The following is a 13,072-nucleotide window of genomic DNA, read 5'->3' on the forward strand; positions in this document are numbered from 1 at the left end:
CTTTGAACTCAAATTGACCAGTGCCAGCAAACTTACCACTGGCACAGGGCTGAGTTAAAGTAGTAAACCTTGTGTAGGCCGGGCCAGAGGTGGAGGTATGCAATTAACAAGTTTAGAGGAGCAGTTAGCATGAAAATAGTAAAGATAAAGGTAAAGTTGGGGCCGTACGCTGAAGCTGCGCGTGAATTCGGTGCCCATCTCCGTCTCATTGTTCCTTAATCAAGTCTGAGGCGGGAAATCACTCATTACTCAAGGACGCAGACCCCGTGTGAAATCTGGGTTACCAGTCACCTTCCTCAACTAAGGGCCGCTTTCACAGTCGTTTTGTTTGTTTTGATCGTTACCAATGGCTGTTATCGCCGCTATAGTATTTCCCACGTAAAACTGGCCGATGGGGTAGTGACAGCTGCGGGGTTAACCTAGCCCCACACCTTGCCACACACTCTCAACACCTCTCGCTTCCTCTGCAGCCGCCACTACCCCATAGGCCACTTTCACGTGGAAAACTATAGCGTCGATCGCCGCCATTGGTAACGATCAAAACAAACAAAGTGACCGTGAAAGCGGCCCTAGATTACCATTAGCGATAAAAGATGACAAGGAACAACACTGCGACGTACGTCAAAGAGGTTGAAGACAGTCAATAAGAGGAGAGATGACGAGGAGTGTGATGATATAGATAACTTGACGTAGCCTATCACAGCTTTCCCTCTCCCCCCCACCTCTCCCCGTATCGTTATTTGTGCAAGGTCGTGGAGAAAGTGACCAGTATGTTAATATCATGTTACCTGTTACTGCCTTATTTACCTGGAAAGTAAGAATAAACAGTGGTAGTTTTTGTTATTTTATTCGTGCGTTTATAAAATGATTTACATACATTTGTGTGTGTGCATCGGGTCGTGGCGACCTTTGTCAAAAGAGTAGCCTACAGGAGTGAACGACACAGGACAGATTTGTATGGCTTGCGAATGTAAATCGTCAGCCTTCGTTGTCTAAGTACATCGTCATCATTTATTTTCGTCGTCAGAGAAACAAGACAAAAAAAAGGAAGAAAAAGAAAGAGAAGAAACAATGATTAGCGGGATTTTTGTTATGCCCAACTACAACAACAACAACAACAAATACAACAACAGACGTGCTGTCCAGAAGGAGGAGAAAGACCAACAAAACAGAGTGGACGGCCCGTCATACTAACAAAAGTCATACCTCTCCCTTCCTTCCATATCCAACTCCTTTCCTTGCGGAGTAAAAGCTGATCTTGATTTCTGCATAAGTCTTCCAGGTCTAAGATAACGTAAATTTAAGCTTTAGCGAGTAGCGGGCTTTTTTTTATTATTGTTTCCTTTTTTTGTGCCCTTGAGCTGTCTCCTTTGTTGTAAAAAAAAAAAAAAAAAAAAAATGCGTACCATCTGCGCGTGGCCTGGGCGCTCATCTCCGTCGCACTGAGCCACGCGCAGTTATAGCCTATGGGAGTAAGAAAGTTCATGTTATACTTATAGGAACTGTCAAGGGATTTCTAAATGGGTCGTAAGAGTAATAAAGAAAAACAGGTAGCAGCAAAGTGTTGGGTATGACTGTGTGTGTGTGTGTGTGTGTGTGTGTGTGTGTGTGTGTGTGTGTGTGTTGGGGGGCGGGTCATAATTCGAGGCCCATTCTGGTGTGGCGGTCATCCCGGGGTCATGCCGGTGTAGTGCCACTCAGGAACGTGTACCATACTCGCCTCCTCGGCCAGGATACGCTCAGCAATGCCTGGAATGCGTGCAAAATGAGTAAGTGGATACGTGGGTGGATGGTTGAGTGAGTGCGTACACCTGGAGTATGAGTGTGAACAAGTGAGTGCGTTACTGAGGAAAAGGAAGAGGAGGAGCAGGAGGAGGAGAATGCAGAAACAAGGGATGGGAGGTTCGAAGTATTCTTATTTTTTGTTATTGTGCCTCGGGAACACGCGAATATGCCACAAAATTGTTCCTCCGCCACAGTCCCAACACCTTTCTCTTCCTCTCATATACATGTTAGCTATTTACTACTTCAAAATGAGTATAGGCTAATTAGTGACTTAATAATCCAATAAGGCTTTATAGTGTTAAGAATGTTTCGTGTTCTCGTGTGCTACACCGTTGACAGCTGATCCACTTATTCCTCAGTTTTTAATTTTGTTAATTATAAGGAATCTATGAAATCGACCCTTAATATGAAAATATATGTACACAGAATGTGTAAAGTTTTCTTATAAGCAGAGAGAGAGAGAGAGAGAGAGAGAGAGAGAGAGAGAGAGAGAGAGAGAGAAAGGCCTGTACTTCCCACATACTATCCGATAATTGGAGACACAGATGTTGCACGTGGTGGGGCGGGGCTGTTCCGCAGTGGCCAACACCAAAAAGGACTCGTAAAAATGGTTATACTATATTTCAAAGTTTTCGGGGGAATTCCAGCAGCCTAGTGCTGGTCTATATTTCCTCTCTTCAAGCTAGATATCCCAGTCTCTTCACGCTACGCCGCGGCTTTATAACCAAACTGTAAGCCACCTTAAACTAACAGATATTAACCTATCGCTTTTGAAAACATAACGAAAACAAGCGTAATAAAAGAAGCATGACTCTTTTTCTTCTTTTTCTTCGCAGTGCCTCACCTTTAATCCTATTGGTCTTGCTGCCGTAGGCGAGGTCACATTGGTAGAAGACGGCGAAGGACATGGGCACGAGCGGGTAGAGGACCACGCTGCTCCTAGTGACGCGGTAGCCAGCCACAAGGAAGGCCGCGGAGAGCCCCACCATCGGCAGCAGCCACGTGAGCCGCTCCCTGCAAAAGGCTACCTGAAGGGCCACCTGTCGCTCGACCATCCTGTGGGCACCCTCCTCCTGGCGACGCGCCTTGATGAGAAAGGAAACAGTTGCTGCATTAATGTAAATGTGCAGGATTAGCCAACTAGACGCCTGCCGCAACGATGCCCGGTGTAGGCCACTTCCGATAAAGAATGGACGAGAGGAAAGGATCGGGGTCGCTGCAAATCTCTTGAAGACCTTCCCCGTGTCCTCACCGCCCGTTTGATATCGTATGCAGTATGTACTTGTTGTGTATGCGTGAGGGTTCGGGGTTTCAACCAAAACGGCCACTCCTCCTTCTGCTGCTTTCTGGCTCTTAAATTCTGCCGCAGTGTTGCTTTCCTTTCCATCTTTTAGCTTTATTATATCAAGCTGACTATTCCTCTGAACCTGCTAACTGCTATCACCTCTCGCTGCACACAACTTTCTACTCTAGTTCATCACTATGCTGTCCAAATTCTTCAAGCAAGAATTAAGAAGAAGCATTTTTCTATCGTTTTCATTGATGAATTCCGAAACATTCTTTCTCCGTTGATATTTCCTCTTTCCTGGGACTTATTACGTTTTCCATAGTAGATTAGGGATTAGGTTAGCGCCCTCAACCTCCCCCGAGCTGTCTTTTCCCTGCTTTCTCTTTATCTTCTGTTCATGCTTCTTTCTTTGGATAACCGGGGGATTAATCCCCCCAGGGGTCCTGCGTCCCTGTCCTATGGCGAGCAGTCAGGCCAGCCCCTGATCTGGGCTGGTTGGGGGAAGGGTTTGCACCACAGAGTTATATACTAGAGGGTTCAATCCCAATCTCTCGCCACGGTGAGAGGTGAAGCCACTGCTCCTGCCTGTAACTCTGTGATCGGCCGCCATAGGGTAACGGATTGGCGACATTTCCATGATTCCACATGTTTACACTTAACCACTATTAGCTAGCCACCATTAAGATATTTTGGAAAATTGAGCCGATCATCGTGTTGATGAAACATTGCTGCATTTCATGGTCACAAATTTATAGCACTTAGGTATACTTACAATAAAATAATGAGAAAAATATAAGGTGGTGTATAAACATATTTGTTCACCTTTTTTGCTTCAAGTCCTTGTCATTCATGTACTTTTTATTCTATTAGATTTTCGTTTACAGTTTCAAATTCAGGGCATCTTTCCGATTCATATGGTATATGACATGTACCAATGTAACAAAAATCAGGGGTAAAAAATGGAGAATAAAATAACAAGTCTATCTGACAGAGGATCGCCGAGGCGCTGCTAACTTGAAAATAGCAGTAGCAGACATAACTATGTGATGTTAAATTTCTCTCTGCCTCGCCATCCGTCACTCTAAGATGGCCGCCAGTTGCTTCAAAATCCAGGCTCTGGGAACCCTCTATGTACATAACTATGTGGTTTGCACCCCCTCCCCCACACGGGTCTTTTTTTTTCAGCCATCGCCAAGTGGCCAAAACTAGGCTTCCCACATGCTGTCCTGAAGATCATCTATCAACACGGACTCTCGATTCTCTCGGAGAGGATCAAAGATGAGCTCCAGACAGGTGGCGCCACTATAACACTTGCTTGCACCACAACGGGCTTGCATGGGACAACCAGCAGGACCCACCAAGGCCTGCCTCCTCTTTCCCCCCCCCCCCCCTCAATATATATATATATATATATATATATATATATATATATATATATATATATATATATATATATATATATATATATATATGTAAATTACTGTTCTTCAAGGACTGATGACGAACGGCACCAAATACTACAAACACGTATGTACCAAGACACCAAACCCAGCACAACACAAGTATGCTACAGCTTACCAGTTCATCCTTGAGAGACAGAATAACTTGGCCGCTCCCTACGTCCTTCCTTCCTAAAGCTGCCGCTGCCGTCGACACCAGCTCACGGAACATTTTTACTTTTCTCTTGCTGTTCCCCCGACCGCTCGCCAGTTCCGTCCGATCGGTGCGGCTGCCTGGCACACTCTCGCCTATTATCCTCAGTCACGTCGTGCGGTGAGATAAGAGTTCTAGACAACTCTCATTACGTCAGACAGCTGTACTGGATACGCAGTTACGGTGGCATGATATTGTGTCGAAGTACTGCATCACGATCATGTGTAGGAATCCCAAGTATACCCAAGGCCTTGGGTATCTCCATTATCTGGTACTTCATCAATCAATCAATCATATACCGGTATATATATATATATATATATATATATATATATATATATATATATATATATATATATATATATATATATATATATATATATATATATATATTGTAGCGGCATCCTAGGCCGCTGTTCAAGAGGACCAGGGCATGGCCAAGGTCTAAATAAATTTCTTTAGATCTTGGGCATGGCTACCTTGTGTGTCCTCAGGGCAGCAAACGTAACCTCTAGAAAGGTTACGCCGTATCGGTCCGTTAAACCGCCCATTTTTAGATTGTAGCGGTTGCCTAGACCGCTACAGAGGACCAAGGCACTCCTACCTTGTATGTCGTCGAGGCAGCAAACGAGTCCAGTTCGTGATCAGACCGTGGTGAATTACACACACACACACACACACACACACACACACACACACACACACACACACACACACACATCGTCTTCCATGCTAAAATACTGTAGAGATAAAAATATGGCTGTGTTGCAGGATGAGTAAAAACATGGAAAGCCAACCAAATAAGGTTGAAGTAAAAATTTGTGAGAGAGAGAGAGAGAGAGAGAGAGAGAGAGAGAGAGAGAGAGAGAGAGAGAGAGAATTTTTTTCATGAGTAGGCTATCAATAGTTTGTGTATATAACATGATAACCTGCTGCTTTACTCATTTACTGCTAATGCTGTTTTCATATTGTACAGCACTGGCCATCTTAACATTGGATGCTGGACGATATAAAACACAACAGTGAACGTAACAGTAGGCTATCTCGCTAAATAATCTAAATATTGAAAGCCTACTCCTGAAAATAATAGAAGAGACATGTGGGGGCGGGGCATAAGCTGACTGAGGGGCGGAGCGAGTTAAGGAAAGGGTGCTGTACCCAGTCACTTCCATCAGGAGGCTCTATACTAGAGGAGTTTCTGCTTTCTCTTGCATTGTTTTTGTCTTATACTCATTCAGTTTCTGCCTCCTGGATCCTCAATGACTTTGATGTCAAAGACTTTTATAGGCTCAAATACTGTAATTGCCAATGAGCTTCCACAATTGATACCAAAGAATGCCACGAGAAATTTATTTTTTATAGTTTTTCCCCCCCAAAAATACTCAGTGTACCTGTACCTGATATGTGTAAACACAAAACATGTTGCAACATCTAATAGGTGGGTGCAGTGGGTGTCAGAAAATCAGTCATAATTTTGTTAAATTTGCTAGAAAATTGTCATGTGACTGCTGAATGGAGAATGGACCTAGGGATATTTATTTTTGAATAAATATTTTTGAGATATTCTTTAAAAATATCTCTCTTCAGTGTAAGGATTGATTCAGGCTTCCACTCCCATCTTAAATCAACTTAATTCACCAGCTGAGAAACACGAGGAAGCTGGTGCATTGTCTGTAACATGGTTAGGATACTTTTGTAGTTTTGTATATTTGAATGTCATGACAATATATTTTAACTGTGTGTGCTATTGTCGGAAATGCCCCGTGTAGTACTCACATGGCATTGCACTTATTACATTTTGAGAATCATTACATTTGTTACTGTACCATGTTGTATATATTAAATTTAAACTCTAAGGACTCGATTAGGCATGTATGAGCTCTGTACTAATAGTTTTTAATTTTTCTTTCCACAGCAGTAGGAGACCAAGTGATGTTACAAGATTTGAATAAACATTCCATAAAGAATATATGAGGCGTCTAGTGCTCAAGGGGCGAACAAGCCAATTACAATACCTTGTTTTGAGCTAAAGGCCTTCAAAGTCAAGCATAGCAAAAACATAATGAGAAACACATAGCAATATGACCATACATCAATAGAAAGTTTTCAGCTAGACAAATTCGATGGAATCAGTGCTTGTGTGAAATAGTGTTAATTATTAAAAAAAAAAATAAAAAAAAAAATAAAAAAAAAATTAATGCATGTTTATCATCCGATTTAATCCAAACTCGGAAAATTAAGAGAACATTATGTAACTAACAGCCAGTTTAAATTTCAAAACAAATTTTCCATATTTGGGTGTTTTATGAGGTTTACTAGTGCTTTGTGCTCTTAGAGCCCTGATACAGCTGACTTCATACACTCTGCAGACAGGCAAAAACATGCTACAGTACCTTCACCACCCTTCTACTGGGCCATAAAGACCGATTTCCCATTTTCAGGTTCACAGAGGGTTGCACAGTGCTTCCATCTAGTGGAAACAAGCGAAAACTCAAAATCCCCAATGTTGGTGTGTTCGCCCCTCGAGCTTTAGATGCCTCATATGATCAAGGTGACAAAAAAATTTAGGCAAACAATCTTTCACCACAAGAATGAGTACTACATAAGCATTCCTTTGTGGGCATTACATTGACAGTACATATAACCGGGCTAAGCCTTAACCACTCCCTTCAATTTTTTTTCCATTGGGGGCCTTTTAAAGACCACAAATTGCTGAGATGTCTCCAGTGGCTGTCTTGTGGATTCCCTCCACAAAAGACAAACCTAAGGGAAATACTGTACCAAATTACTTCACTAAAGCATTCAGTAGTCCACTGTTGAAAAATTAATGGTCAATATCTTTACATATAATTTATTAGAATGTAAACTCAATTAAAAAAAATTTTTGTCCAGTCTCACCTGAACAAATTAGGATGCACATGGGATTTATTCTTAACAATGAATAAATTAAGAAATTTCTGAAACTAAATTACATGTGACTGCATCCCTGAAATGAGAGCTTCAAACACCCTTTTTGCTAACTGCCATAATAAAAACCTAGTGACATGGAGTGGAAAGTGCATAAACTGGCCTGAGGATCTGGGGGCCCTTTCCCTTTTAATTAAACACACAGTACAAACATAAGCTCAAACATCACATATAATACTTTACACACACACACACACACACACACACACAAACAGACAGGCAAACCAAGTAGACATAGGCTGATCAACATCCAGACATACCTACAGTATTTAAGCAGGACTGAGCAGGCATAAGTCTCAAATTAAATTGAAATGTTCATTATAAACAAGAAAATAAATGAAAGACTGGTGAAAGTAAAGTAAACATGGAGTAAAGCTAATAAAAAACTTGTGCAGTATTTGTACTTTGAGGGAGGGCATTATTTTCAAAAAGTGCTCATGTGGCTGCAGCTACACTGGACTGCTACAAATTTACTCCTTGTGTAAGAGCAAACTAATACAATGGCTCAAAGCAACAGAGAGGGAAATGTAAGTTATGAGGAGTTTACAGACTTGATTGATGAAATATGTAACAAACTAGAAATCAAAGTACGTACCAATATGGAAAATTTCACAGAAGAATTACACAGATTGGAAGAGTTAACCCAATAGCAGTGGGGATCATGTTTCTTAATGGTCCCTCCAAGCAAGAAAAATTAGAAAAAATCACCCCTCACACAAACCATTTCATAATATATATCAAAGCATTTGTGATCAGATTATGTATCATCTATTTTGGGGGGTTTATATCATGGCACAAATTTGGCCCGTCGCTGCTACACGGTAAAGCCACAAATTTGGCCTGTCGCTGCTACCGGGTTAAGAGTACCAGAAGAGGAAAAATAGAAATGGCCAAATAATGAAATGTAAAGGCTGCAGATGTACATGAGACTTTTATGAGTTAACAGTGGAGGTGAGCAGCCTGAAGGCAAAACTCCTGCTGTGCAGGAGAGTGATGAAAGGTATAAGGGGGACAAAGAGATGAAAAATCAGGAAAGCCATCTGATAAAAAAAAATAAATAGTATTAGGAAGAAATGGCTTAGACAAGTGCAATGCTTACAAACTCTCAAGATGAGATACAGAAAACATATATAAAAAAGAAATTCAGAACTCACGAAATACTAGCAGAAACTGTAGACACTGGGAGAGAAGTGAAAGAGGTAAAAGAAAAACCCAAAATTGAAAAGAGATGTTGTAGATATGAATAAATCAATAGTAATCCTAGGAAACAAGGGAAATAAAATCTACAACAGTTTCACATGAAACAGAAGACATATGAAACTAATAATGAATATAATGAGAAAGGTGTCAAACGAAATCATTTAAAAAGATATAGAATATAAAAGGCCAGGCAAATATGAAATTGATTGGCAAGACAAGACCACTGAAGGATACTTTTGAGAATATGAATAAAGGAAGGGTAAAGTTAGGGGCATGCACTACAGCTGCGAGTGGCCTCAGTGCTCATCTCCATCGCATTGGCCCTTGAGCCTGTGGTGGGAAGAACCCATTCCCCTGGAACACTAGGCCAGTACATATGGGTTACCACAGTCTACCTTCCCCAGGTTTCCCCCGGTACCCATTTATTGACCAACCGGAAGGGAGGATGAACAGCTGGGTGAGCTGCACGCTGACTGTCCAGACCAGGATTCAAACGTGGGCCTGTGCACACAGAGGCACTTAGAATATGATGAAATATCAGAAAAGTGCAAAAAGACTTGGAAGAAACTGTGGAATTTAAAGATACGTAGGTGAAAAGATGTTACGCCAAGAGGAAAGGGATACATAAAAGGAAAATGTAGAAGCACAAAAGGAAAAAAATGCTGAAAGATCAGATGAAGATATAAGGCATTTTCTTTCCAACAGAGTGATTGAGCTCCAAGTAAGGACATGGAACTTAAACAAGAAAGATCAACAAGCAGGGATGCAAACCAAATGAAAGTCAAGGTCAATATGTAAGTAGCCTGATTTAAATAGTATACTTACCCTGAACAATGAGACAGGAAACTAAGGAAAGCGGTGCTCTGATTTTCAAAAAAATAAATAAATAAAAGTTAAAGATGAAATTAGAATGCTATTAGCTCCACTAGCAGAGCTGATGGCAGAGGTGGCACTACCTGCTGAAGTGAAGCAAGCACCAAGCACAAGAAAACTGCGAGTGAAGTTGTGTGATCATTGCTTATCCGTGCCGTGAATCAAAACCGGTGTAGTGTTCTAAGAATGGGGAAGCAGCCCAAAAGTGCTGATAATTAAAGGGCACCACTGTTATCAGAAGGGATATTTATATCGATGTGTGGGAATGCATCCTAAATCTTTGTCTTGAGTTTTACATTGATTTCATGGAAGGAATTAATGCAAAGAGATAGATAAGGAAGTGATTAATGGAAACGTATTGGGATAATATATGATAATGTGGCCATGCGTGTGTCTGCCATCTTCAGCTCAATACCTCTTGTTTCCATTCTTTCATCCCCTTCACTGGTAAACTCTAGAACAGTCTTCCTTCATCTGTATTTCCTCCTGCCTATGACTTGACCTCTTTCAAGAAGAGTGTATCAAGACAGACACCTCTCCACCCAAAATTGACCTCTCTTTTGGCTACTTTTTACTTTTTACTTTTGTGGGAGTGGCGAGTAGTGTGCTTTTTTTTTTTTTTTTTTTTTTTTACTCTCTTTGTTGCCCTTGAGCTGCAGCCTTTGATGTAAAATAAATAAAAAAATTACATCTGGAGTCTATGGAGTCTATACACACACCATGGAGCCTGATGAGAAATTCATATTGTACAAGGAGTGCATGAATAACATCAAGTATTACCTAACATAAGGCGGGCAATGTAAAAATACAGAAAAGAGATATAAGGCAACAAACAACAGCCAGTATCAATTTCACTGCAAGTTACCTCATCAAATCTGGGCTTTTTAGTGAATAAGCTCGCTAATATGTAGAAAATGACTTGCTTTGGAGTCCATTAGGAAATAATGGACACTTTTTGGGACAATAATGAGCGAGGTTACGAGGTTATGGCGTTAGCGAGGATGTGGTAACACAGAGTGTGTCGACAATCACGTGACCGCCCGCACTCAGTGTTACCACATCCTCGCATTGGTATATAAGGCTTCCTTTGGTTTGTAATTTATTCATTCATATTTTTTTCACTTAAGATATACGTAGAAATTCGAGAAAAAGACTTAAATGTACTGGACAAACATTCTGTGCCATCTACAGACATTTCCCACACACTGACATGAATATCCCTTCTGGTAACACTGGCTATCACCACTTCTGGTCCGCCCCACTCTCAGGGCGCTACACCGGAGCGTTTCTGCACTTTTCCTAAGCATCGATTACTTCACTTCAGCTGGGAGCGACACAATTGTGGTAATTCTTTGCATGCCTCCTGACACAAACACATGAAATACAGAAGACTACACCTGACAGACATGATGCAGTACAATGAATAAGAACCGTATTCCACCAAATGGATGATAAGCTGGAGAGGATATTAAATGGAGATATTAACACAAATATAAATTGGTATAGCTTAGATGTATGGAATCTAGGGGAACAAAAACTGCTAATTTGATTCAGGACTTTTTTCCTGTTTCATCATGTAAGACAGGACACAAGGAACAGAGGATTGGATGAACTCTCATTAATCAAAGGAAAGTGAAATTGAGAAACTGATATATGATTTTTCTTTATGCAAATGTGATCATATACTACTGGAATATAACTTTATGGCAATATATGATACAGAATCCAAATATGAAGATCATAAGAAGCATTTACATTACAAAAATGGTAACTCTTGAAAATTGAAAAGGTATTAATACATAAGTTTGTAACAGGAAGAGAGAAAATAGAAGTAAATGAGTATATGTCATATGAGAAACTAACATCTAGAGGACACAGCAGAAAAATGTTTAAGAAAAGTGGTGAAAAGGATGCAAGAAAATTCAGTTTTCCAAATAGTTCAGTTGATCAGTGGAAAGCAGTACCAAATGAGGTTGTCTGTCAATCAAATTCACAAATTTATGGACATTTATGACAAAATGAATAAAAAAATCTAGATAATATTAGCTTTGCTCAATCCTGTAAAAGTACAATTAGGTAAGAGAACACACACACACACACCGAGCATTGTAGCTTACCACTGCTTTGCTTTCCTTCAGCTGGAAAAATCAGCTTATGCATTAGTGACAACGAAACTGTCTCTTAGACTTTAATGTTACCAGTGACAGGTAATTTTGTTCTAATTTGATACTACAAGTAAAATATTACCTAATTAAGTTTTAATATTCCTTGCAATCCCTAAGCATTATTTTCAAATAAACAGGATATTTTTAATAATTTTCCACAATTTATGCACACCTGAAGAAAAATATACATGGCATATGCAAGTATGTACATATGAAACTATGTACATTCCTGATAATTAAAAGAATCATTGACAAAAAATCTATACTTAAATATTTTTACCTATGAACTGAAAATGAGTAAATATTCAATAACGTTCAATAATATATAATGACTGCCATAATCTCTTGAATATACTTTGATACAAAATAGTCAAGTTCATTACCATTTTCAATCATGATAATTTTGTTGAGATTACCACACAGTTCCTAAACAGTATTAGAAAAATACTCAGACTTCATACACTTTATAAGGCATATTATCTGGACAAATCTAGTTTTTGCAGATAAACAGCAATTCACTATTTGTTGCATCTAATATGAACTTAATACCCTGCAAAACATGGAGCTGTACATATTTTTATGATTTGTTTGAGCAGTAAGTTTACCTCAGTAAGTAAGCTTTGACTCAGCAGTGTGGTAGACTTGAAATTTTCACTAAAAACTTTGCTTAAAGATATGCAGTATGAAAGGCTCCACAAAGATAAAATGGAATTGATTGCTTACTAAACAGTCTGCCGCCATGCCATGAACTGTTATGTCTCCTGTTATGGTATTTACATACATTTATACACAGACAACAACAATTATGCAGTTATGAATACTTTAAGATACATAAAATACAGAATGACTTAGAAGTTGACTTACATATAATGGAACCAAGGTCATATGCTTCATATAAGCTCACTTGTTATACTAGTAAAAAACTCAGATCGGTGGCTGTCACTTCCTTTGAGGTAAGTGATCAGGCACTCAACTTGTCAATACTTATTGCAGTACATGGGACTGGATGGATCAGGTGGACTGGCCACCAGGTGAAAGTGAGTGGGGATGACCTCAGGCCTTGGACATTGGTTGGTAACTCCCAACACTGAAGAAGAGAAGAGATGAAGTTACCTTATGGTATCCACGTTGATGGTCAAGG

General features: G+C 40.1%; 2 protein-coding genes across 5 annotated transcripts in view; both read right to left on the reverse strand.

Moving 5' to 3' along the window:
• Window positions 1-831: 831 nt before the first annotated feature.
• On the reverse strand, window positions 832-4,837 carry LOC126998499 (plasminogen receptor (KT)-like). Its single transcript, XM_050860237.1, has 3 exons — window positions 4,652-4,837; window positions 2,630-2,870; window positions 832-1,749 (listed from the first exon to the last, which is right to left on the reverse strand). Exons 1-3 carry the CDS (start codon window positions 4,742-4,744, stop codon window positions 1,667-1,669), a joined length of 417 nt encoding a protein of 138 aa, XP_050716194.1. The 5' UTR covers window positions 4,745-4,837; the 3' UTR covers window positions 832-1,666.
• Window positions 4,838-10,374: 5,537 nt separating this feature from the next.
• LOC126998501 (1-phosphatidylinositol 4,5-bisphosphate phosphodiesterase gamma-1-like) overlaps window positions 10,375-13,072 on the reverse strand; it is a 66,170-nt gene continuing 63,472 nt past the window's right edge. For all 4 annotated transcript variants that reach the window (XM_050860241.1, XM_050860244.1, XM_050860242.1 and 1 more), the window contains one exon: window positions 10,375-13,018. The gene's annotated coding sequence lies outside the window, so the exon portion shown is untranslated. The remainder of the gene's footprint in view (window positions 13,019-13,072) is intronic.

The sequence above is a fragment of the Eriocheir sinensis genome, chromosome 14 (assembly GCF_024679095.1).
Source record: "Eriocheir sinensis breed Jianghai 21 chromosome 14, ASM2467909v1, whole genome shotgun sequence".
Lineage (NCBI taxonomy): Eukaryota > Metazoa > Arthropoda > Malacostraca > Decapoda > Varunidae > Eriocheir > Eriocheir sinensis.

What these genes read in the sequence shown, in the direction of transcription:
- LOC126998499 (XM_050860237.1), bottom strand. Translation starts at nt 4,744, where the DNA reads ATGTTCCGTGAGCTGGTGTCGACGGCAGCGGCAGCTTTAGGAAGGAAG. An exon ending in TGTCTCTCAAGGATGAACTG is followed by an intron (nt 2,871 to 4,651) that starts GTAAGCTGTAGC and finishes TTTCTCATCAAG; the next exon opens with GCGCGTCGCCAGGAGGAGGG. An exon ending in CAAGACCAATAGGATTAAAG is followed by an intron (nt 1,750 to 2,629) that starts GTGAGGCACTGC and finishes CACGCATTCCAG; the next exon opens with GCATTGCTGAGCGTATCCTG.